The sequence below is a fragment of the Dreissena polymorpha genome, chromosome 4, assembly GCF_020536995.1.
Source record: "Dreissena polymorpha isolate Duluth1 chromosome 4, UMN_Dpol_1.0, whole genome shotgun sequence".
NCBI lineage: Eukaryota > Metazoa > Mollusca > Bivalvia > Myida > Dreissenidae > Dreissena > Dreissena polymorpha.
Window position 1 is genome coordinate 94,101,148 of NC_068358.1, and position 27,209 is coordinate 94,128,356.

A 27,209-nucleotide genomic window follows, 5' to 3' on the forward strand; every position below is an offset into this window, starting at 1 on the left:
TATGTTGGTTGTGAGATAATAATAATAATAATGTAGTTATGTACCTTTAAATATTCATCACGGAGCGTATATTGACATCTCATCTAGGGTACGTGCATTCATGGACATCGTAGTCTGCGTCACACAGAATTACCCTATAAGATCGTGCACCGATTTTGATGACGTCATAGCAAGGCCCAGGGATGTGTTTGTAATAACCGATATATCTTTTTGTGAATATGTGTTTATTTGTATTAATTATGTGTTGTTTTAGATGAATTTCGTGAATAATCTGTATTGAACAGAATGGTTTAAACAAAACTGGTCTTCATAAAAACGAAATATGAACTGTGATAACTGTATTCAGAGGTCTAGATAAAGTGTTTTTACTAACGGAAAATAGCTAAATAAAATTGTATTCACAATGCGGGCATAAAAAGCTGTCACCCCTTTTGATGACAGTTGCTTTGTGACACATCCCAAAATGGACGCAGTGAAAACATTTATTGCAGTAGGTACAGGCCATGCATGATCTTAACGTATGGTCTCGTGTCATCATTTGGGGGTAAAATTTTCCGCATACACAGCATACTTTAATCGTATTGTAATGCGAAGTACTGATAACTTGTTTTGAAGTTTCATAAAGTTACAACAATGCCAAATATGACATTATACAGTATTTTATTATCTGACGTCATCATTTTACCTGAATTCATCTGATAGTATATTCCACCAAATCCAACAAATTTTATTTTTATTTTATGCTTACAAATGATAATTTTTCTATTTTTGATATTCCGGACAATATAATTTCCCGTTGGGCGCTCCGAAATATAATTACCTGTATTTTTTAACGGAAGTTCAAAAATCCGTATGTTTTTGTAAACATTCAATGCAGAGTAATCATCCTTGGTAACATTGGGAGGGTCAAAATTGGGAAACCAAAGCTATCTAAAAATAGTTCCGGTCAAACAATAAAAATTATCGATAATTTTCACTGCTCTTATTTACTGTTTGAAACAGTGAAATATCGATTTTAGTTCACTGATATTTCTCTATAAACTACGGAATCCGGATAGTGTCATCTATAATCTCGCCCGTCTTTCATCAAGGGCGATACACGAAGCGATAAACGATATTTTGCGCGCCACACGAAGAAACCCACGATATTTTGCGCGATACACGAAGCGAAGCGCGAAAATGAACCACGAAATATCCAAAAGGCGATAAATCGTGGTAAATATCGCGTGTCGCTTCGTGTATCGCGCAAAATACCGTATGTCGCTTTGATTATCGCGTAAAATATCGTGTCTCGCGTTCAAATGGCGACACACTTAACACGAAGCGACACACGATATTTTGCGCGACAAACGAAGCGATACACGATATTTTATTATTCAAATATCGCCGATATTATCCGAAAGTTGATATACATGTGTATAGGGATTTTCATTCTTAATGTTGTGTCTACTGTTAAACCAAATGGGGTTAATAACGCAAGATTTTAAGATGTGTTTATTACAAAAGGCCTAAACAGAAACCTATGAATCGCAAAACATGTAGCAATTCACGAAAACGTGAATCAAAAAAATAACATATTGCGCACAACCAAGCAATAAGAAATTAACAAATCAACGTTAGCAACAACATACGCAAAACCAGATAAATACATTAAATTACAGTACTCGAACACAAATTCTAAGTATTGTAAGTAATAAACAAGTATCAGAACTAGATAAAAACTTCTGGAATTCGAATTCGAACCAATAAAATATAAATATTGACGCATGTTGTTGAGTTTGTACAACTTGGAGCTGAAAGTAGTCGCATTCAAATGCATAGTTAAATTACCACCAAATGGGTTGATATTACATCGAGTGCATACAATCGGGGAGCTTTTCGGGTGATGTAAAGTGTAACTTAGCCATTCCTGGTACCGGGTAATTACGATATGTATTTTTTCGGCGTAAGCTGTATTAAGCCAGCTTTTCACCCTGACTTGACCTTTGTAAGTGTCCAATAATATTCAAATAAAATTTCCCGCGGCTAGGTGCGAATGAATACACTTCATTTATTCCATTGGCTGATTTGAGTATAACACCAGAACATTGGAAACATATCCGCGTCTTTGTAACACTGTTTTACTGCATGAAACAATTTTATCTCTAATGAAAAGGCTCAATAGATAGAACAGTTTTACAATCAATTTTCGACATAAATACAGTTTGTGCGTTCACCTTTCATTTTCAGAGAATTACCAGCGCAAAAGCGTTTATACTAAAGGCTATATTCTCATATTTAGTACTTACTTGCATTGCATTTCAACTCGCGAGGTTTCGGGCCAGTGTGTGAAAGTCAGAGTTTATATACAGTTCATCACCGGAGTTCGAAGAAGGGGTTGCGATCTTTTCATTGAAGGAAAAAATTGGCATCTATGCTATTTTTGTCTGATGGAGTAAATAGTTCGTTTAGTCGCTTTGTCGATATATCAATATTTTAGGCACAGCTATTGCCTTGGTCGTGTACAGTTGGCGTAAACAAGCCGTCGTTTCAGCAGCAGAATTGTTACCTAACTTTAATGCATTGCATTCCAATCCGCAAGGTATCAAGGTCAGTTTGCGGTCAAATGCAGATATCTTTATATAAACGCCGTCTCGTAAACTTTGTGCACTTGAAGTCTGTTTTGATCAGAAAGATACTAAATAAAGATATTCGGTGATATTATTGTGGTATGTCAATCATCGATTTTTAAAGGGGCCTTTTCACAGATTTTGGCATTTTTTAACTTATTCATTAAATGCTTTATATCGATAAATGTAAACATTGGATCGTAAAAGCTCCAGTAAAAAATCAAGAATAAAATTAAAAAAAGGAAAAGAACATTGCCCGGACCAGGTTTCGAACCAGTGACCCCTGGAGTCCTGCCAGAGTCCTGAAGTAAAAACGCTTTATCCTACTGAGCTATTCCGCCGTGTACACATATTGAACGTATTTTATACCTTATATAAGCAATCTTCGTAGTTTCACAAAATTTAACGACAAAAACAGAACTCTCCAAATTATTCAATCGTTTCGCGTTGCAACGCTTTATAATTTTTAGGTTTTAAAATCGTCAAAAGATGCATATAATGGCTATATTAGACCATGGTAAATGTTCAGTATTACTGTTTCCTCACAAATATCATAACTAAAACGAAAATTTGCGAATCTGAAACAACTTTTTTCAATTTTGTCAATTTACCAAAGCGTGAAAAGATCCCTTTAATATGTTTTCAACATTTGCATGCTAAGGACCAACTTTGATAAAATTAATTAGAAATATTTATCCATTTAGACCAGTTTATTAAGCATGAGCACAATATAGAGAATACTAGGTTAGCGTTAAATACAGAGAAGTTTATGTTGCGAGGCTTAGAACGCCGGAAGCGCGAGCCTTGGCGAGCGCTTTCGGTGTTCGAGCCGAGCAACATAAACTTCTCTGTATTCAACGCTAATCCTAGTATTCTATTTATCCCATTAGATTTTTTCAACGTGACATTTAACATAAATAGATCTAATAACCTTAACAATAATTTTAATTCAGTCATAAAAGCGCTTAAAATCTAACAAATGTAACCATGCGTAGTGATATACATGTATTTGTTCTGGTACGCAAAATAGTCTTTAAAAAATTCACACACAAACTGTAAAACAAGTAAAAATATCACCATATGCCTACATTCTATTTTACGCAGTATGCGAATTTTAACACAGTACGACCGCGAAAAGAAGATTTTACTTTACTATAATTTATTTTATTTACGAAAGAAAATTATCAAAATCCAATATGGCGGCCATTACTCCTGACAAAATGCTGTCGATGTCAACATACATGTAGGACTACACCATCGACGACCTAGTTCTGGCTACCATAACTTTAAATGTCGCTTTTTATGATTTTTGACTGGCGCGACTTTGTACAGGTCTGTCAATACTAAATAAACTGTACGCTGAAGTTTCTTTAGCTATCGAAAACCTTGACAATTTTGACAGACAATTGCAGCGACTGACACTTTATTTGACAAAATATACAGGGCAATACGTTTTCCGACTTCGGACGACGAATTTAAGGACGCGCAGAACGTGTTTTTTATATAATGTTATGGGAATGCCGTGTGTGATCCGATGCATCAATGGCGCCCATGTTAAAATCATTTTCCCGAGAACAGGGAACGACAAAAGTACAAACAAAAATCAAAACATTTAAGAACTAGTATCTTACCTTTAATTATCCTTTAAAATCCATCTTATAATCCATTTAACTCAATAATTGACGATTTTGCATCTAGGGTCTTTAATAATTATTTTAGCATAAAAATAAGGACCCTTATGCCATTCTATCACTTTATTCAAATGAGTTTATGAACGCGATAAACTTTCTTCTTCGTCACACGCTACGTCATGTACTCTACATTACTGCTGTTCAAATGAACCGGAGCAGTTTATCTTATAATAGCCGTTGGTAAACTCGGTTGCATTTGCAGATTTCTGCATACAAACATAATTATGTTTAAACTTGCACAATGTTTTATTTATCTATGGTAAATGCCCTTAATGTACGAGAAAATAATCTAATATATAAATACACAAAGAATGGAAAACATTCCAGTACACAACAGATAAATGAGTACAAAATACCCGTGTATAAAATGGGACGTTCCCAATTCCAGTGTGGTGCTATTTTTACTATCTTATACTTTACACAGCTCTATGCCTAACGTGAATTAAATAGGAACGCAAACATAGCAGATTTTATCCCACTTTTACAGCGAAATCGGTTGATTAAAGCCCCGTTTATTAAATTTCATCTATAATCAACGGCAAGGCTATAATCAATGGCACGAAATGACGTCATCAACTGCCGAACCGGGACTACATTTTCCCACGCACCTCGTCACCTGTGTTTGCAAAGTGCATCAATAATAAAAACAATCTCAAATGTTTGTCAATCTTAATGACCTTAAAACAAAGGAAAGTAGCAAAAAAACGTGTTTTTTTGTCATTTATTTTTATTAAAACCTCAAGTATTAGGTAAATTGAACACTATGCAAATAGGTTCTGTTGTTGCTCCCCTTTGAAGAAGTCAGTGCGAGTTGCTCCCCTTTGACCGTAGAAAACAATCGTCTGGACCAAGAAATCCTGTGTTAATTTACAAGCCGTACTCGGATATGCATCCATCTGATTTTTCTTCAAAGCATCTTTTCTACCTGGCAATACGCACAAATGACACTGCATCCCGGTGATTCTTGCGTCAACAATTGGGTGTCAACAAGTTAGGTCAGATGCTGAAGGCCATGGCAAAAGACTCCGGCTTTCTCAAGCACAAGAGAATAACGAACCACTCAGTTCGCAAATTCCTGGTCCAAAAATTTCGAAATACAAATATCCACCCACTGAAACCATGGCAATAACAGGGCACAAAAATGTCCAGTCCTAAACCAATTATTCCAACATATCTGTTGAACAGCTGCAAAAGTGTTCATTCTTGCTCAGTCCAGTAAATGTAACAATCCAACAGTTCCTCTTGTACACCTTCACGCACCGAAACTATGGCCGAAATGCAGCCTAGACAACCACTGTCTACCGTCGAACAAGTTGATCTTGATGTTCGCCCCACCCAGTCACTTCACGGTTCACCAGCGTTCGAACAACTTTGCCTCACAATTCTTTGGTGCTACTTTCAACATTCAAAATGTTAATGTATATAATTAGCTTAAATCCAAGTAATCTTTGTTATTTCGTCACGAAATAACCACATATTATAACAAAGAAGCAAATAATGTGCACCTCGTGATCGACTCGATAGTTTGATATCGAAAGTGAATTGTGTGTGGTGTTAGGCTACGTTGTAAACAAATGTAGTTCCTTGTATATAACAACTTAATGTCATATTGATATCATAAAACATAAAGATTTGCAATTCAATATGATTAAAATTGTAATCAATAACGCTCGACACTTTGTTACAGAACGATATTCTGATTTAAAAAAATGATTATTTGATCAGCGGTTATTTTTGGAACGCGGAGTAATACACTGACCTTGGTTACACTACAGTCATTATCAAAGTACGACAAACACTCGTGAAAACTTATTTTGTTTAAATAAAAAAAGTTTACTGAATAAAAGTGGGATAAATAGTATAATAGGTCAGTGTTGATTATAGATCAGGTTTATCATGCTCGGCACGAAAACGAAAAAGCACTCGCCAAGGCTCGTGCTTTTTGTTTTCTAAGCCTCGCATGATAAACCTGATCTATAATCAACACTAACCTATTATTCTCTATATTCATGAACTGTGCGATATGTGTATGGCTTGTTGTACATTCTTAATATTTAAGTTGAATGTCAAAAGTATATGCTTTGGTTATAAACAATGCACATTACACGAAATAAGGAAAATGTGATCAATTGACAATTCAGAAAGTTCGACATACAGTACATGTAGAAAACATGTGAAATAAGTCGCGTTTATAATAAATCGTCAAAACAATGGGGAAAATGACGCAATAAGTATGTCATTTTATAACGCCATCAAGTGCAGCTGATTCATTTTACGGATGGCGAAAAATTATGTCATATGACTATATTTCAAGGTTGAAGGTCGTATAATTTTGAAGCTTAAGTTTTGTCGACTTTGTTTCTTATGAAAAATCATTCAGTGGTAAAGACTAAAGTAAATATAAATAAAAAAAATAACAAAACAAAAATCGTGTAATTTTATATATTATTTCAGCATTTCTTTTGGTGAATATGTCATATATATATATTTCTGCAAAATATGCACATTTTCTTCTAATGGGTGACCTTAAAATTCGATAAATGAACCAAACAATATCGACCTAATTTTAGCGCATATCGCATGACGTCATTTAAAAAGTAGTCCGTGCACGCGATAGGTATATTCCACAGTGTTGAATACAAGCAAGTATATTCCACAACGTGTTATACCGTCAATGTCGCGGTGAAAATGGGATAAAATTCACTATACTATAAGTATGCAATTAAATAAGATTCGAGTATTGCCGGCTGACCTATATGCACTCGTTTATTTTCATGTTTCTTGTGTTTTTCTATTCTGTTAATATAGATATCTGAGTAATAATATCACATAAAGCAAAATAAGCCACGAAATCTGGCGCAACACCCCGTAATTGATTTGCTTGTGATGTAGCTAAGAACTGCGCAGAAAAAAGGCATCCGCTACTTTTTATTTCATAGAGATAACTTTTGATCGTTCATAAACATCGACCACAATCAACGCCGTATATCTTTTTTAAAGATATTTCTTGTTTAAAGTGAGTATATACGATTTTGTCAAATATTTATTAATTTATATAAAATATGTAAACAACTTATTAAACATATATTTTAATATAAATTGAAATAAAAGTTAAGAAGAACGTGTGTCGAAAAAATGCGAAATAAGCCAGATATTTAATTCTGAAATCGAAAAATGCTGTACAGTCGAATTCGCCAGCATGTAAATCATGCATGTACGATGTCAATCTAAATTTAGTTTAACGGTTAATTTAAAATTCCTGCAATGATAATGACACACGAACACAAACTCTGATCCTAATAAAAACACTAATGCGTCTGTTATTGTAGGAAAATATGTACGAAATATCTTCGTCACAATCGGCTCGGGGCGCTAATTTGTATTTGCTGCATTTTATGAAATTCGTCTTCAATGCATATTTTTTCTTGCCTATTTTGTGTTATTGTAACATATTTTATCAATATATTACAATTTAACACATATAAAAAATCGTATAATCTCGCTTTAACACCATAGACATTTTATGGTGATGGACACTTTTTAACATCCGGCGACTTGATATAATGTACAAAGGCATGTTTTTATCGCGTACGTATATATCTCTGTGATTGTGAGGATTCGTTCATTCTGTGCGACAGCATCCGACACTACCAGAGGTCGCCAACCTCAAACTACCAAAGGCAAAACTACTAGATCTACACCTTTGGTACTTCGATAAGTCAACGGGGGAATCTTACAACAACAACAACAACAATGGCTGCGCCCATGAAGGTAAGTCCATATGTCACGCGAATGTCTACGTGAACGTTGTTTTATCAGCTTGGTCGTTTGACCGTTCAATAATATATTAATTGTTAGTAAAATAATTTGTAAATAGTTCGATTCCTCATTTTCTTTTCCTTTATTCGACAATGTCATATATTTTCGCGACCCAATGAAGGTCATCAAAATTGACAAAACGTCAAAAATTCTAATGGTTTGAAACAGGAGTTATTTGTTTTAAATTAACATTGATTAATTATGTTTTGAAAACAGTTTAAAACATTACAGAAAGGTAATAAGGTTTTTAGATCCATGTCATTATCAATGTATTAAATAGTTTATTTTATATTTCATTTTAAATACAGTACATGCAAGGTGTACTTACACAAAAACGCCTGTCCGCTGTGTTCACTTTACCCGATGGGTGACATTACGCGGCGGACAGACACCCTACTGACTGTGGTGTTTGGTGAACACCTGAAATCACAGCGAATGCACGCAATCGTTAACAGAAACACCGGTGATCACAGCGATGCTGTGCAGCCACCTTAAACACATGTCTGCATTCACACGTTTTAAATGTACATGTCCAAAAGAAAATCATTTACTACATGTAGGTATTACATGTATGTGCACATGTATGTGTACTTAAATTCGGAAAGTATGTTAAGTCAGAAATGTAAATAAAGCGTTTAGATGATCAATACTATTAACTCTTATGGTTTTAATCAATGCAATAGCCCTTTAAAACAACAAATATCGAGTTTCATAGAAATCAAGTGAGTATTAAATCATTTATTTACTTGTGTCCAACTTAAGGTCTGTCCGAATTTACTTACTGCATCAGTATGTCAGTCAGTATACAATACAATAATTGTTTAAAAAATATATGAACTGAAACAGCGTAACGGTAACAATACAGCGTGTTTAAATTATATTTTATTATGAAGAAATGTCAATGCCAAATAATCGCGAGATACCCTGGTACAATAACTACAATCAGTTATGAGTTCTCCATGGCTTCAAACTGTTAATTGCATAATCAAACACGTAATTATCATTCCTCCAGGTACGGTATCCTACAGCTAGGTGCGAACACGATTTTCTTTTAAACCCGGCGTTTAAAAAGACAGAAAACACTGTCATGGACATGTGTGTGAAATACTCTATTCATTATCACTTTTAAATGAAAGGGATCAATACAATACGTTTATGTTCAATTATTTTATTTTAAGCGAACATGTTGAACACGGCGGTAGATATTATTGGTCCGCAGTGATTTGCGGTGTTCTTATGGCAAACGGCCCCCGCGACATTTCGTCTGAACACCCATAGCGGGGTTCATATTGGTAAGCGAACACAGTGAGATGAACACCGTTTCGAGTGGCGTTTGTGTAAGTACACGGTGCCTGTACTGTACCTAGTCCATATGAACGGACTACATATGCACTCATTAGGCCATTTATAAACACAACAGCAGTTCACTGCAGCTGATCAGTGCGTATTCCTAAACAAACGTCAATCATGACAAATAGAGGAAAGCAATGAATAGATTTCAAAAACTGATTAAATTTACCTGAATGGCGACCTACGGATGTTATCCTTTGCATGCACCCTAAAAACACATGATGTTTCAACACACTTTTCTTGTTGACATTTTTTTGTTGAAATTTTGAACAGTGTAAAATGTTCTGCATCTTGAGGCTACATCACAAATCACAATGTGCAAAAGTGAACTGCAACCTAACTGATAGTGACACTTAAAGTCAGCAACATTGCGACAGTTTTTATTTATGGTGGATAGAGGGTACTTAAGAAAAACGATCTAACTAAATAGCAATTATTTTGTGTGTTAATGGTACCATTTGCATGGGTTTGTGGATTTCACAGGTAAACATTGACATTGGTTATCAAATTTTTAATCTTTGGAAAATAGACGGCGCATTGGAATTCTCAGCAACCCTTTTGGTTATAAAGCTCAAAAACAGTGATCTCAAAATTAGATCCGTTGTCCGATGATTTTATCAACGTTTTGTTTGCAGCAGATTTGGTGGGCATCACACAGCCCACTTCAGAGGGTACTGCAGCAATGCCTGTTTCGGGGCAGTCTGACCGCTGTCCGCCAGACTTCAAACAGCAGTAGTGACAGGGATGGGCCTCCTGCCTGGGCTGCACAGGACACACCCACTGGGCGGACATTCTCTGCTTTATACTTTGTCAGGACAAGCGATAAACAACATTGGGTAAATACACTCCATTGGAACTTAATTATATTCATCAATGTATATTTAACTACTGAGTTATTTTTATGCCCCTGGTAGGGTGGCATATAGCATTTGAAGGTCCGTCCTTCCGTCAGTCAAAAAACTTTAACATTGGCCATAACTTTTGCAGTATAATTGTTGAAGATAGCCAGTGCTCTTTGGGGGATTGGGGATGGGGTCCTAAGAGTTGGGAATTTTGTGTCCTTTTGGGCGAAAAGGGGAATTTTTGAAGATCTTTTCACCAACCATTTAACACTTTAAATTGCTATATTTTAATGTAATTTACATTAATGTACATTTAATCAAAGGTTAATAGCACTATACCAGCTTTCAACTTATGTATAAAAGTAAAAAAAAAAAAATTTGGAGGGGGGAATTTTAAGCTGAAATAGAGGAAAAAAGTAAACTAATTTAAGGGGGGAATGGGGCAGAAATTCGGCCCCAAAAACGGCCAAACGAGGGCCCTGATAGCAACTGAATATATGGCATGCATGTGTATCTCATGGAGCTGCACATTATGAATGGTGAAAGATCAAGGTCATCCTTCAAGGTCAAAGGTAAAAACCCCAAATCCAATGGAAGATTTCCCAAATAGCTCAAATGGCGAACAGCAGTGCGAGCCCTGGAAGTTACAAGCTTTAAAGGGAGATAATGGCTTTTTATCATAAGGCAGGTACAGATAATTTTAAAAAGTGAAGTCATATTTTTTGAATGGATATAATCCAAAAAATAATCCATCGAAGCAGAGCAGTAGGGGGCATTGTGTTTCTGACAAACACATCTCTTGTTGGATATTTTCACGGAACTAGATAGAATTAAAACTATGCGTATTTTTCAAAAAGGCTAATAGTGTAGCTTATGCACTGGAATGGCAATCACCTGGCCCCTGGGCTGTCTATCACATGTCAGAAAACCATTGTTTACTTTATCTTAGGTCTGTTTATTTTATTGGAAGTTTGAATGCTAAGTGCATGTTTTTTTTTCTCTTTATTTAGCAATGTTGTAAAACGGACCCCTCTTTTAACCATTGACCACTTAGATACCTATTTTTAGCTCACCTGAGCACAAATACTCATGGTGAGCTTTTGTGATTGCCTTTTGTCCGTCGTCCGTCGTCAACATTTTGCCTTGTGAACACTCCATGCAGAGGCCACATTTATTGTCTGATCTTTATGAAACTTGGTCAGAACATTTGTCCCATTGATACCTCGACAGATTTCGGGTCATGCTGGGTCAAAAACTAGGTCACTAGGTCAAAAAATAAAAACCTTGTGAACACTGTAGAAGTCACATTTGATGCCCAATCTTCATGTAACTTTGTCAACATGTTTTTCTTAATGATATGTTGGTTGAGTTAAAAAATGGTTCCGGTCCATTTAAAAACATAGCCACCAGGGGGCGGGGCAGTATCCCTTATATGGCTATAGAGAAACCTTGTGAACACTGTAGAAGTCACAATTGCCCAATCATCATGAAACTTGGTCAATACATTGGTTTCATTGATATCTCGGCAGATCGGTGAAAAAAAATGGGCGCAAGGGGGCGGGGCAGTTTTCTCTATATTTCCTTATATGGCTATAGTAAAACCTAGTTAACACTCTAGAGGCCACATTTATTTTCCGATCATGACTGTCTTCATGAAACCTGCAAAGAAGATTTGTCACAATGATATTTTGGATGAGTTCAAAAATGGTAACCTTTGCTTGAAAAATATGTCTGCCAAGGGGCGGGGCATTTTTCCTTATATGGCTATATATGGCTTTAGTAAAATCTTGTTAACACTCTAGAGACCACATTTATAGTCAAATCTTCATGAAACTTGGTCAGAAGATTCATCCCAATAATATCTTGGACGAGTTTAAAAATGATGCCGGTTGGTTGAAAAACATGGCCACCACGGGGGCAGGGCATTTTACTAATATGGCTGTAGTAAAACCTTGTTAACACTCTAGAGGTCACATACATATAATTTTCCGATCATCATGAAACTTGGTCAGAAGATTTGTCCCAATGATATCTTGGATGAGTTCGAAAATGGTTTTGGTTGCTTAAAAAACATGGCCACCAGGGGGTGGGGCATTTTAATGCCCCCTTTTGAAGAAAAGGGGTATATAGTTTTCGCACTGTCCGTCTGTAAGTCTGTCAGTCAGTCTGTCACACTTTTCATGTCCGCTCTATATTTCAAATACTTTTCATCCGATCTTTACCAAACTTGGTCAGAAGTTGTATCTAGACAATATCTAGGTCAAGTTTGAATATGGGTCATGTCGGGTAAAAAACTAGGTCACAGGGTCCCTTAGTGCATTTCAAGGATTTAGCTCATAACTTCTATCAAAGCGTTTATAGGGGGCATGTGTCATCCTATGGTGACAGCTCTTGTTCCTTATATGGCTATAATAAATGGCTATAGTAAAACATTGTTAACACTCTAGAGGCCACGTTTATTTTCTGATCTTCATGAAACTTGATCAGAAGATTGGTTCTAATGATATCTTGGATGAGTTTGAAAATAATTATGTTTGCTTGAAAAACATGGCTTCCAAGGGGCGGGGCATCTTTCTTATATGGCTATAGTAAAATCTTGTTAACACTCTAGAGGCAACATTTACTGTCCTATCTTCATGAGACTTGGTCAGAAGATTCATCTCGATAATATCTTGGACGAGTTCAAAAATGATACCAGTTGGTTGAAAAACATTGCTGCCAGGGGGCTGGGCATTTTTCCTTAAATGGCTAAAGTAAAACCTTGTTAACACTCTAGAGGCCACATTTATTTTCTGATCTTCATGAAACTTGGTCAAAAGATTTGTCCCAATAATATCTTGTTATCTCAGGTGAACGATTTTAGGCCTTTCAGGCCCTCTTGTAAGCATTTGTAGTCCCTAAGAAAGTTAAATTTAATTAAAGACCTTTCTTACTGTATTCAAGTTTTTAAGGCTTCATTTCCAACCCTTAGTTACTGATGAGCAGCAAACAGCATAAAACCTTAACAAACTGCTAGTTACTCGCAGGCTGTTCTGGTTTTATGCTTTTTGCACGTGGCCATTTTCATTTTTACTTCTATTAAGCGGGAAAGGGTTAAATTTTAGAACATTTCATGGTTCACCGAAAATGAAATGTTTTGTCTTACATCCATAATGCTCCTTACAAAGTCTTGATACTTGAATGGGCATGGATGGTGTCTTTGAACACATCAACATCATCTGAACTTATTATGACGCTAAAATTGTCTCAGTTTTTGGCTGTATATTCATGACACTCAATACACAGAGATCTCCTGGCCTGACTTGTTAAAAACTTTGATACGTCTATTCAGCACTTTGCAAATGAACTTATTTTTACCACTCCATTGACCTTATTTTGAATCAAGACTTACTCATGTGGGCCAATGAATCAATAACGGCGAGATTGCCACCACAGTCATAAGCCTTATTGTCCCCTACCGGTTTCACCGGAGGGGACTTGTGGTTTGCGCTCTGTGGGTCTGTCAGTCTGTCTGTCAGTCTGTCAGTCTGTCACACTTTTCTGGATCCTGTGATAACTTTAAAATTCTTCATATTTTTCATGAAACTTGAAACATGGATAGATGGCAATATGGACATTATGCACGTCATTTCATTTTGTTCCTACATCAAAAATTCTGTTTGCTATGGCAACAACAAAATCTGAGAATGGTGGAGCCGGTAGGGGACATATATTGCTTGGCAATAGTCTTTTTGAATGCAGCCCTTTGTTGATATTCCTTTTCAGAAAAGACGAGGTGAAGTAGTGAACAAACCATGGAGAGATATTATCATGAACTACGGAGAAAGAAAGAAGCAAACTGCAGAAATAATACCCATGGACGAGAGGCCCAAGTTGTTAATGGTTCAACGAGTGAGAACAACCAAGGGAAGGCCTTATTACGAGTTAAACTGGCTGGATCAGCTTGGAATAAAAGAGGTGAAAAAATAAATATTGGTGCACTGACTAGTCTTTTTGACTTCGTGATTTCAGTATCTTGAGCATTTTTATAGAAAATATTATGTGTTTCTTTAAAAAAAGCTGAGTGTTAAATATTTATTTATATTTTGCTGTTTTGTTGTTTATAGAGAAATATTCGTGATTTAAAAGTTGTATTCAATGTTGCAAGAAGTGAAACTAAGAGTGTAATTTCTCTAGTACTTTCACAGTTTCACAATGAAATGTCATTGTTTTTTTTGACACCATGAAGTTTTCATTCCTGAGAGTCCCAGTTGTAACCCTTTTAATGTAAATAAACTGGAACGGCATTGGAAAAATTATAAAATATGTTGGGTTAGGTAGATTATTTATATTTGTTTCACTCATGCTGAGTAACTGATGAAATTATTGATTTCTATTATCGCTCATGAAATAAATTCAATGATCTACCAAACTCCACAAATATCCTCCATACATTTTCTTTCTTAGCAAAATAGATGATTCACTAATATCATACTAATTTGTCTATTTTCAGTACAAAAAGCCATACATCTTAAAAAACAAGGAGAACACCAACAAAATTCTGATGAAGGTTCGACACCTTGTGGAGATATTACCAGTCACATTCCCATATGGGCCACCGGAATCTGATGATGATCTAGACCACTGTTACATGTGCGACAATGGGGAATTCATCGTTAAAAAGAGGCTTAAAGCTACGGCGCAGATTCAAGGAGAAGTACCTGTCACTAACCAGATAGCAGGGGAAGTACCAGTCACGGACCAAATTTCTGAAAACAAATATGAAATCTCCCAAAAGCTTCTAGACAAGACTGTGGAGCACAAGAAAATGAAGCATCAGATACACCAGGAATATTATCAGACTAAATACATATATGAATATAATCAGGACAAAAAGGAATGGCGCTACAAAGGCAACAAGAATATCGGTTATGCCTATACCTGGCATTAATTGCATATTGGAGAAGCAGATGAAGAACAAACTGATGTTAACAAATACATTTAACATGTTATGAATAAAACAATCCATTTAGGGTTGTGTTCTTTAGATATTAAATCGTCCCATTGGTGCAAAAACGTACCTTCTAATTTCAAATTTTAAGGTCACATTTTTGCACCAAAAAGCGAAATATATGCGCATTATTGAGTTAAGGTAAATTGTTGTTGTTGTAAGAATGATATGAGCCGTGCTGTTGGAGAATTGGGCCTAATGAATGTGTGCAGTGGCTGCACAGTCTTATCAGGGGCTACACTTTCTGCTGTTATAGAAATATTTTGTTGAAAGGAAGTCTTTTTCTGAATGAAATTCTAGTCTAGGCAGAGAGTGTAATCTCTATTTTTGACTCCACTTTATGCACCGTGGAGTGCGGTTTTCCCGGAATGCTGCTCAAAGTCATATATAAGTGAACTTGTTTAAATTTCATATATTGATTACCCTTTACTGGTACCAGGGCTTTTTTTCCTTCTTTAGCAAGGGCCATATATAGGCCCCTTCCCTAAGAGAATTTCTTTAAAACGATGCGACTTTCCCCAAATGTCAAGCTTACTTTTGGATTTTTTCCCCTTTTTCAGTTCTGTGGATAATTTTTTTCCCCAAAATGGAAGGCCAGGCCCTTTCCCCGAACCAAGAAAAAAAAACCTGGGTATGTACAACTTGGAACAACTTACAAGATTTACTCAAAATGATATACTAGCATTGAAAATGGTGGGAACTGAAGATAGCTAATACCAGTCGTCTTCTTTTGTATTTTGTATGGCTCCTTCACAAACACCATGGAAATTTATATATCTCAGCAATATTATTATTCCAGCCAAACTACCCAAGAGGTTCTTGATAATGTGATTTAAAACTTCTTTCTTTGCTTTATTAGAGCTTACAAACAATCCAGTTTCCTCTTGGCTGTGTTCGTAAGTTATCCATTTTTGTCTTCAACTTTTAAACCTATGCTGCCAGCTGGTATCATGCTATTAACCTTTGATTAAATTTATATTTATGTAAATTACATTAAACATACTAGTTTTAAATGTTGAATGGTTGGTGAAAAGATCTTCTAAAATTCCCCCCTTTTGCCCAAAACGACGCGAAATTCCCCCCTTTTAAAGGTCCTGGCCCCAATCCCTTAAAGTGTAGCAAGGGCGCTGGTGTTCAACTAAAACTTTTTCATTCTTTAATGTCTACAGATTTCAAGGAAATGTGTATGGACACTGTGTCTCACACATCCAAGTTTGATGATAAGACAAACCACCCCAGATATGGTTTTGGTTCATAAATCATATAATATTGCCATTTTTGCCTCAACTTCAATTTGTGTTTTCTTTCGTCCACAGTTAAAATCAGATCATTAAACTTCTTAAAATGTTTGAGAGTAATAATGTTTAGATATCGTTCAAATTGACCATGAAATGATGTATTTATTGCAAAGGACTGGTCTTAAATTTACCTTTTTAGCAATTTCTTGTCCCATAGTTTTCATGTGATCGCCATCAGACTATGACAATGTGAGAGACTTGTACATAAATGCAAGCATAGTTTTATCTTACAATGGTTCTATGGGTATTTTATGGGTAATTCACTACTGTCCAACAATCAATAGTCACAGACAGAAAATATCAACCTTTTGTTTTGTAAAGTGATGACCCTGTTGCACATATTTAAGAGTAAGTATATTTTGCCCTTCACACTTTATATGATCAGATAATACAAGGAAGTCCAAGAGGCAGCTATATACCCCACAAATATTTGTTTGACCTTTATTTTGAGCCAGCATGATTGTCTCATTACTTCTAGTCATATTAGATAAGACATAGGCTTTTCATGAATATTTTTCAATGGATAAAGGATATATGAAGCATATTCCAAAAAAGAAGGCCAAACTATTGACATTCTAGAGTAACCTTGACCATTAGCCAGAAAGACTACCTCATGCCTTCAGCACAGTGCCTTAATGCACATTTTAGAACAGTTTGAAATTCTGGCTAACGGTAGCAGACAGAAGTTGTTATTTATGGCTGGCATTCCTATAATCCACTGCATGCTTTGCTGCAGGGTATTAAAAATGGGCCGTGCTCTGTGAAAAGGGGGTTTAATGCATATGGGTAAAGTGTCATCCCAGATTAGCCTGTGCAGTCTGCACAGGCTAATCAGGGATGACACTTTCCATATTAATGATATTTCTGTTTTAAGAAATTCTCTATTTAGCAAAAATCTAGTTAAAGCAGAAAGTGTTGTCCCTGATTAGCCTGTGCAGACTGCACAGGCTAATCTGGGACAACACTACGCAATTGCATAAAACTCCATTTTCACTGAGCACCGCCCAAATGTATAGTTGTTTTTTTTTATTTGTTTCAAGCCATTGTTTAATCCTGTGTATGTATATGTCTTTCTACGTTTAATGTATAAGTAAACTCGTTTTTAATGAAAGCCCATTTTTATTGATACAATAACAATCAATTAACTGAAAACAAAATACACAGATATAATGCTACCATGAATGAGGTACAAAGAATTGCACAAGTAACTATCAAAATGATTTTTTTTCCTTCCAACACACGGCTTTCTTAACAGACAATTAATGATATGAGAATTCTGTTTAAGTATGAATAATTACTAAGCATCGAAACCTACTATTATTCTGTACATATATGTAGGTATGTTATTATGGACTAATAACTGCGAATATTGCATGATTATTTTTTACTTGGTGTGCTGTGTCTTGAAGTAAATCACTAAATTCATAGAATTATACACAACCCTTTTTTAAGTACCTGTACTTAGTTTATTATTTAAAATTCTATGAATTTAGGGTTTGTCTATCAAGTGCTTACACCCTCTGTTCAAATTCAAAAATCTAAAACTCAAAACATGCTTATTTTACATTTAAAATGAATATTACATACATTTAATAATCATGTTATAATAAAGACAAAATATTCAACATGTACAAACAGGTAATAAAACTAGATACAGCTATTTAACATCATTGCAAATGAAATAAAACACTATGGGAATGATTGATACTTTAATATCTTACCATCATAATGAATCAATAACAACAATTATTCTTTAACTTGTAAATCAAATAATAACCATGGCAAAAGGTGTAATACAAAAAAATGTTTATTCGGCACCAAAGGACCTTTGTAACTTCTGGGTAAACAACAATCCTAAAGTTAATTAAATCAACATTAAAACATGTTGTTAGATTTTTACTTAACACCACATAGAATATATAGAAACAAACGATACATGATAAAAATACGTATTTGCAATATACATTTTGCCATTTTCCCTTATGTACATTTTGAGCTTATTATTATTAAGCTGCATGCTTTAATTCTGGTATATATACGCAACAAACATTATGTTATACAATTTCAATGAGGACTTCGTTACAAGACTGTCAAATATTAGTGGAAAAAGTTATGTTTCGCTTCTAAATCTAGATGATTGGCCGATCAACAGGCAAAAATCTACAATGTGTCCAGCCATTCTGAGAATCTGGGCTCATTATTTGACAAAGATGTATTGTAAAAATATTTGAGCCTGGCACTAAAAAGACATAGCAGGGACAACCCTGGACTGGATTTTTGTTTAGAAGGGACTAACCTTCAAACCAAATACTCCATTAAATTTAAAGAAGAAAGTATTGTCCCTGATTAGCCAGTGCAGACCGCAGATGCATTACACCATTTTTCATAGACTGCGCCCATTTCTTATCCCGAAACAAGTTAATTCTAGAAGATTGACCTTATAAGATGCAGATGACAGATGTTGCATGACGAATGACAGACAGACAAAAGATGATAACTTTGAAAGCTCATCATTAACATGTTGTGTGCAGGTGAGCTTAATATTAATTTGGACGGAACAAAAAAAATAAAAATAATAACTGACAAAATAATCAACAACTATTGTGCTGTTTCTAGAAACAAGAGGGCCTGAAAGGCCCAAAGTCGCTCACCTGAGATTCAAAGGAACTGACCTGTTCTTTGCAGCCCAAGATGTCATTAGAACAATATGTTCTTACCAACTTTCCTGACTAGTGAACACCCTGGCAGCCACGTTTTTCAACAGACCAGAACCATTTTCATACACATCCAAGATATCATTTAAACAAATATACTGACAAAGTTATGAAGATTCATAAGTCCATATAAGGAAAAATGCCCCGCCAACTAGTGGCCATGTTTTTCAAGCAACTGGAATCACTTTCGAACTTGTCCAAAATATCATTGGGACAAATCTTCTGACAAAGTTTCATGATGATCGTACAATAAATATGGCTTCTAGAGTGTTAACAAGGTTAATCTATATAAGGAAAAATGCCACGCCCCCTTGGCGGCCATGTTTTTCCACCAACCGGAACCATTTTCGAACTCATCCAAGATATCATTGGGACAAATCATCTGACCAAGTTTCATGATGATCGGACAATAAGGCCTCTAGAGAGTTAACAAGGTTTTACTAAAGCATGATATATAGCCATATCAGGAAAAATGCCCCGCCTACTGGTGGCCATGTTTTTAAAGCAACCGAAACCATTTTCGAACTCATCCAAGATATAATAAGGACAAATCTTCTGACCAAGTTTCATGAAAATCGGAAAATAAATGTGGCCTCTAGAGTGTTAACAAGGTTTTACTATAGCCATATAAGGAAAAATGGCCCGCCCCCTGGCAGACATGTTTTTTAACCAACCAGCATCATTTTTGAACTCGTCCAAGATATTATTGGGGTGAATCTTTTGGCCAAGTTTCATGAAGATCGGACAATAAATGTGGCCTCTAGAGTGTTAAAAAGATTTTACTATAGCCATATATAGCCATATAGGGAAAAATGCCCCACCCCTTGACAGCCATGTTTTTCAAGCAAACGTAACCACTTTCGAACTCATCCAAGATATCATTGAGACCAATCTTCCGACCAAATTTCATGAAGATTGGACAATAAATGTGGCCTATAGAGTGTTAACAAAGTTTTACTAAAGCCATATAAGGAAAACTGCCCCGACCCCTGGCGGCCATGTTTGTTCACCGATCTTGACCATTTTCAAACTCGTTCGAGATATCAATGAAACCAATGTTTTTACCAAGTTTCATGATGATTAGGCAAAAATTGTGACTTTTAGAGTGTTCACAAGGTTTCTCTATAGCCATATAGAGAATACTGCCCCGCCCCCTGGCGGCCATGTTTTTCAACGGACCGGAACCATTTTTGAACTCAACCAACATCATTTAGACAAACATTTTGACAAAGTTAAATGAAGATTGGGCATCAAATGTGACTTCTACCGTGTCACAAGGTTTTTCTGTTTTTTGACCTAGTGACCTAGTTTTTGACCCAGCATAACCCAGTTTTGAACTCAGTTGAGGTATCAATGGGACAAATGTTCTGACCAAATTTCATGAAGATCAGACAATAAATGTGGCCTCTAGAGTGTTCACAAGGAAAAATGTTGAGGAGGGATGACGCACAACGGACAAAAAGCGATCACAAAATCTCACCATGAGCATGTTGTGCTCAGGTGAGCTAAAAATACTTGGTAGACAAGTGCCTTCAGAACAAAATAATACTGAGTAGACAAGTGCCTTCAGAACAAAATTAACTCCCCAAAATTAACCCTGAAGGAGAGATAAAGACCCTGTAGCCAGGGGTCTTTATATTGTGAACAAGAGATGTGTTTGTCAGAAACACAATGTCCCCTATTGCGCCGCTTTTTTTTCTTTTTTTTTTACCTTGAAGGATGACCTTTACCTTTTACCACTCAAAATGTGCAGCTCTATGAGATACACATGCATGCCAGATATCAAGTTGCTATCTTCAATATTGCAAAAGTTATGACATAGGTTAAAGTTTGTGACAGACACACAAACACACATACAATGACTGACAGACATGCCAAAAACAATATACCCCAGATCATTTGATCTGGGGACATAAAAAGTTTCATAAAGATTGGGTAATATATGCATCCTCCAGATTGTTCTAAAGGAAATATTGATGACACACGACACATGGCTGACAAAAGGCAATCACAAAAGCTTGTCATAAGGATGTTTTCTTAACCCTTTCCCACTTTGAAACTAAGTGAAAATGGCTATGTGAAAACAGTATAAAACTAGAACAGCCTGCGAGTAACTCACAGTCTGTTTAGGTTTTATGCTGTTTTCTGCTCATCAGTAGCTAAGGGTTTGAAATGAAGCCTTAAAAACTTGAATCTAGTTAGAAAGGTCTTCTATTTAATATAACTTTCTAAGGGACTACAAATGCGTCAACATACGTATTTAAGTAATAAAGGGTTAATGTTAGTTAAAAATATGTATTTAGTGTTTTGAAAAGACAGTTAACCTTTTTTGAGAAAATTAAAGATATTAAATAACCAATGTTTTTACATTTTGATTCCATATTTACTTTGCAAAGTCTGCAATGCACTGTGTGTGGGAGAGATGCTACCATAAAATTATCACATACATTAACACATTTAAAAAGGTGTTTTAAAGGTGTGACTATATTTACGCAACAATACTGATACATTCATTGGACCAAGGTTACAGATTATGCCATTTTTCTTTCAGCACACCAACAGTTTCACTACCTTCAGTACCGTTATATCTTTGACCAATACCCACAGTTCATGTTTCACTACTCTCAGTACCGTTATATCTTTGACCAATACCCACAGTTCATGTTTCACTACTTTCAGTACCGTTATCTCTTTGACCAATACCCACAGTTCATGTTTCACTACTTTCAGTACCATTATATCTTTGACCATTACCCACAGTTCATGTTTCACTACTTTCAGTACCGTTATATCTTTGACCAATACCCACAGTTCATGTTTCACTACTTTCAGTACCGTTATATCTTTGACCAATACCCACAGTTCATGTTTCACTACTTTCAGTACCGTTATATCTTTGACCAATACCCACAGTTCATGTTTCACTACTTTCAGTACCGTTATATCTTTGACCAATACCCACAGTTCATGTTTCACTACTTTCAGTACCGTTATATCTTTGACCAATACCCACAGTTCATGTTTCACTACTTTCAGTACCGTTATATCTTTGACCAATACCCACAGTTCATGTTTCACTACTTTCAGTACCGTTATATCTTTGACCAATACCCACAGTTCATGTTTCACTACTTTCAGTACCATTATATCTTTGACCATTACCCACAGTTCATGTTTCACTACTTTCAGTACCATTATATCTTTGACCATTACCCACAGTTCATGTTTCACTACTTTCAGTACCGTTATATCTTTGACCAATACCCACAGTTCATGTTTCACTACTTTCAGTACCATTATATCTTTGACCATTACCCACAGTTCATGTTTCACTACTTTCAGTACCATTATATCTTTGACCATTACCCACAGTTCATGTTAAAACTTAAGCTTTGTTCTGGGAAAACTGGGGTTAATAATTGTGTGTTTAGTGTCATCCCAGATTAGCCTTTGAAGTGTGCACAGGCAAATCAGGGATGACACTTCCAGCCTTGCCTGGACTTTCATTTAAAAGACTTTCTTTAAACAAAAAATACCATTACAAGAGAAACTGGTGTCCCTGATTTGTGTGGACTGCGTAGGCTAATCTGGACCGACACTTACCGGTAACACACATGCATTTAGCCCGGTTTTCCCTGAGAACGGCTCTATTAGTTTGCAAGGGTCATTAAAACTTTGCATATCACAGCAACAAGTCAGCTTAAATATCACGCAATGGCTGTCAAAACAACCAGGGTTGGCACGAAAAACCTGCCCCGGGAAAACCCGCCGGTTTTTCCCGCCCCGGGCAATACTCTGAAAGTGGGCAATACTGGGCAACACTGGGCAATACTATTTTTCTTCATTAAACATGCAGTTGTAATTTTTTTTTATCATTAAGAATCTGTCACTTACTGTAGCAATCAAAGCATGTTTTCACAGTTTATGGTAGGGCCCTAATTAGCACTAGTCTGTGTATCTTTGATGGCCCCTAATAAACAGTTAGAGGGCCCTTATGTGGCCCAAATAGGTCCAATGTTTATCTAAGTGGCCCAGTGTTATTGTTAGTTGTACAAACTGTGTGAGTGTCATAAATGATGACACAAAACTGTGTCAATAATTTAAAACACTAAATTGGGGCATGAGTCTTAATGCAACATGAGATCAACTAAATTATTTGAATGATAACAAAAAGATATATTACATATATAATCCCTCATGTCTCTATCCATTTTCATTTTCCTTCATAAATACCATTCTGTTACATATCATATCATATTTTTAGAAAAATAATGTGAGTTAATAAAATGTAAATCAGATAAAGCACAGATACCAAGTTATACCCAGTATTGTCCATAAAGACCATTAAATTGAATTTCATTTATTTAAAAATAATTAAGTATTATTAGGATTTCAAACTTTCCACATGATGTAGTTGGTTAAAATGTAACAAATAGTTTCTAATTATTAATCATTAATGGATATGTTTTTATAGAGACTATTAATTATATAAGTTATATAATTGTGTAATATCTTTATTTCCCAGTAAAGCCCATCCAAACCATCCAAAACAAACACAAAATGAATTGCACTTTTTTTGCAGAAAAAAAGACTATTTATTAATATGCATCCACATGAAGTAGAAGTTAACAGTGTAAATAATAGAATAGAATTGCTAAAATTAATGGTTATTTTCCGTTATGTACTAAATTATTTTTATCATTATGCAAGTTGTGCTGTTGTATAATTGTGTAATATCTTCGATACCCAAGTAATGCCCATCCAAACAGACAAAGAAAAAGAATTTCCATTTTCATGAAAATGAGAAGGAATTATGAATATGTTTTCACATGAATTAGAAGTTGACAATATAACTAATAGTTAAAAATTGTTAATAGATATGTTCTTTTAATATGTACAAACTCATTATTATCGTATAAGTTATACAATATTGCAATATCTTTGTTACCCAGCATTGCCCACTATTGCCCAGTAAAACCTGGGTTTTCCCAGTATTACCTGCCCAGGCCGGTCAATACTATAAAACCTGGGTTTTATGCCAACCCTGAAAACAACAGCTTTAAATTTTACACATGTGACCCGAACAACAATCAAATTAACTGACCTATAAACAAACACAAGTTTTTAAACATAATCAAACTTGACACGCTTAATACTAGCTTGCTGCTGCTTTTTCAAAGTACTTTCTAACAAAAAGCCAACAGCTTTCTCAAAACTATCACTTTTCATTGGCTTAACTTTGCCAGAATTCCGTTTGTTCATGGTATTCCCCACTGGAACGCTGGCATTATTGGCAAGAGAATTACTCTGACCGTTTGGCATTGTTCTAGCATTCTGCTCATCTGTTGAGCCCAATCCACCCTGAGCAGAGTCCACGTCAGCACTTTCACAGTCAGTTTCATTGTAGAAACTCTCTGACTGACCATTTAAAGATCCGTCATCGTTCAACGACAAAACACCGTTTCCTGAGTCCTCTGAACTTCCCGAACTCTGCGCAATATCAACGAGAGTCTCAAATTGCCTGGTGTGTAGACTTAGCCTGCGCAGCTTGTCCAGGCTCTCCCTTCGACTATCCACTGTGCTTTCCCTGCGGCTCTCCGACTCCTCTTGAATGGTTTCAGGTATTTCATTGGAAACCCCTCTGGAAACAGGCTGTGGATTGAATGATGGGCCCCCCAGCAGGAAGTCACTAGTCTCGTAAGCGGTTTGGTGTCGTTCTGGACTTGGATTCAACGAGTTACTGAGCAGGTCCCCCATGCTTCCCACTGTGAAGGACTTTTTCAACGATTCCAAGGACCTTCTTTGGTTCTTCCTGCGAGAAAGGCGACGGTCTGTAGGGAACAGATACAGAAATATATTGTGTAGAATTTTACAGCATAAAATATACATATATATGTATATATAGGTCCTAAGCATCACCTGGGTATGTATCTTAAGAGTTTTGAAAAGTATTGCTTATACTAGACTAAATAGTTAATATTTACAAACTAGCACAGGTTTTAGTAATAATAAAGGTCAACCATGCAATCTCAAAACCCATAATTATGTTACGGTCTTTAAAAGTCCATGTCAAACTCAAAGTTGGATTTCTGATATTTATGTACCAGTAGTAGCAATTGTCATGATACAAAAAATCGTTTTTTGCTATCCAGGTTACAATATACTAATTCCAGTAATTATGAAATTTAATGCAAAACCTTTTATTTAAATATTAAATTAGTCAACAATAAAAATGAACATTTTGCACATAGTGACCCCAATAACCATCAATTTTCTTAAAGAGCATTCTAAGCTGAATGCATTTAGGAAATAAAAAAAGGTATGTCATGGGACATGTAAGAAAGAACTTGACACACATCAAAGTTCACTGTGTTTTAAATGTTTGTTCTGGCCATTATTTAGTAGGTTGTAACATGCCTTTACACAAGTTTCCTGTTGTAGTCTCAAAGCTTAAAACATAACAGTGATTTCTTAATAAACATTGATACTTTCCCTGTACATATGTATAAAAGAATGCGTAACGAGTTCAATGAACTTAAAATATATCTCTCAATAAATTAAGAAGAATTTTTTTTAGAAAGTATAGCTTTGCACATCTTACTTTTGTTGTTTACTGTAAACTCCAAGCATTGTAGTTCCAAGGAGTGTTGACAATTAATAGACACAAAGGTTAAAATATTGTGATCATTTCATGTACACATTATTATGACTGGAGAATAAAAAATATATCAAAATGCGGCATTTCAGTGTACACTTTTAAGAGTACCTAATACTAAGTACTTGTTTTGTGTTTTTATGGAAGGCAAGTCAAAAACAAACTGCTTATAAATATATGCCCATTTTAAAATAAACAAGGGCTGTTTGTAAAACATGCATGCCCCCCATATGGGCTCTCCGTTGTAGTGACATCCATTGTGTGAATATGTTTTTTGTCACTGTGACCTTGACCTTTGACCTAGTGACCTGAAAATCAATAGGGGTCATCTGCCAGTCATGATCAACGTACCTATGAAGTTTCATGATCCTAGCCATAAGCGTTCTTGAGTTATCCTCCGGAAACCATTTTACTATTTCGGGTCACCGTGACCTTGACCTTTGACCTAGTGACCTGAAAATCTATAGGGGTCATCTGCAAGTCATGATCAATCTACCTATCAAGTTTCATGATCCTAGGAATAAGCGTTCTTCAGTTATCATCCGGAAACCATTTTACTATTTCGGGTCACCGTGAACTTGACCTTTGACCTAGTGACCTCAAAATCGATAGGGATCATCTGCGAGTCATGATCAATGTACCTATGAAGTTTCATGATCCTAGGCATAAGCGTTCTTGAGTTATCATCCGGAAACCATTTTACTATTTCGGGTCACCATAACCTTGACCTTTGACCTAGTGACCTCAAAATCGATAGGGGTCATCTGCGAGTAATTATCAATGTACCTATGAAGTTTCATGATCGTAGCCATTAGCGTTCTTGAGTTATCATCCGGAAACCATTTTATTATTTCGGGTCACTGTGACTTTGACCTGAAAATCAATAGGGGTCATCTGCCAGCCATTATCAATCTACCTTTGAAGTTTCATGATCCTAAGCATAAGCATTCTTGAGTTATCATTCGGAAACCATTTTACTATTTCGGGTCACTGTGACCTTGACCTTTGACCTAGTGACCTGAAAATCAATAGGGGTCATCTGCGAGTCATGATCAATATACCTATCAAGTTTCATGATCCTAGGCTTAAGCGTTTTTGAGTTATCATCCGGAAACCATTTTACTATTTCGTGTCACAGTGACCTTGACCTTTGACCTAGTGACCTCAAAATCAATAGGGGTCATCTGTGAATCATGATCAATGTTCCTATTAAGTTTCATTATCCTAGGCCCAAGCGTTCT

At 35.8% G+C, this 27,209-nt stretch overlaps 1 protein-coding gene across 2 annotated transcripts; it reads left to right on the top strand.

The window, feature by feature from the left end:
• Positions 1 to 7,861: 7,861 nt before the first annotated feature.
• On the top strand, positions 7,862 to 15,322 carry LOC127877369 (uncharacterized). 2 transcript variants are annotated; one of them, XM_052423127.1, is made up of 4 exons: positions 7,862 to 8,071; positions 10,108 to 10,305; positions 14,077 to 14,268; positions 14,804 to 15,322. In XM_052423127.1, exons 1-4 carry the CDS (start codon positions 8,054 to 8,056, stop codon positions 15,239 to 15,241), a joined length of 846 nt encoding a protein of 281 aa, XP_052279087.1. In that variant the 5' UTR covers positions 7,862 to 8,053; the 3' UTR covers positions 15,242 to 15,322. The 2 variants fall into 2 exon arrangements, with proteins under 2 accessions (XP_052279087.1, XP_052279086.1); XM_052423126.1 differs by having other exon boundaries at positions 7,868 to 8,071; positions 10,105 to 10,305.
• The last annotated feature ends 11,887 nt before the right edge of the window (positions 15,323 to 27,209 follow it).

Bases quoted from the DNA above. Each gene is read 5' to 3' on its own strand.
- LOC127877369 (XM_052423126.1), top strand. The intron at 10,306-14,076 runs GTAAATACACTC...ATTCCTTTTCAG, and splicing joins CAAGCGATAAACAACATTGG to AAAAGACGAGGTGAAGTAGT. The intron at 14,269-14,803 runs GTGAAAAAATAA...GTCTATTTTCAG, and splicing joins ATCAGCTTGGAATAAAAGAG to TACAAAAAGCCATACATCTT.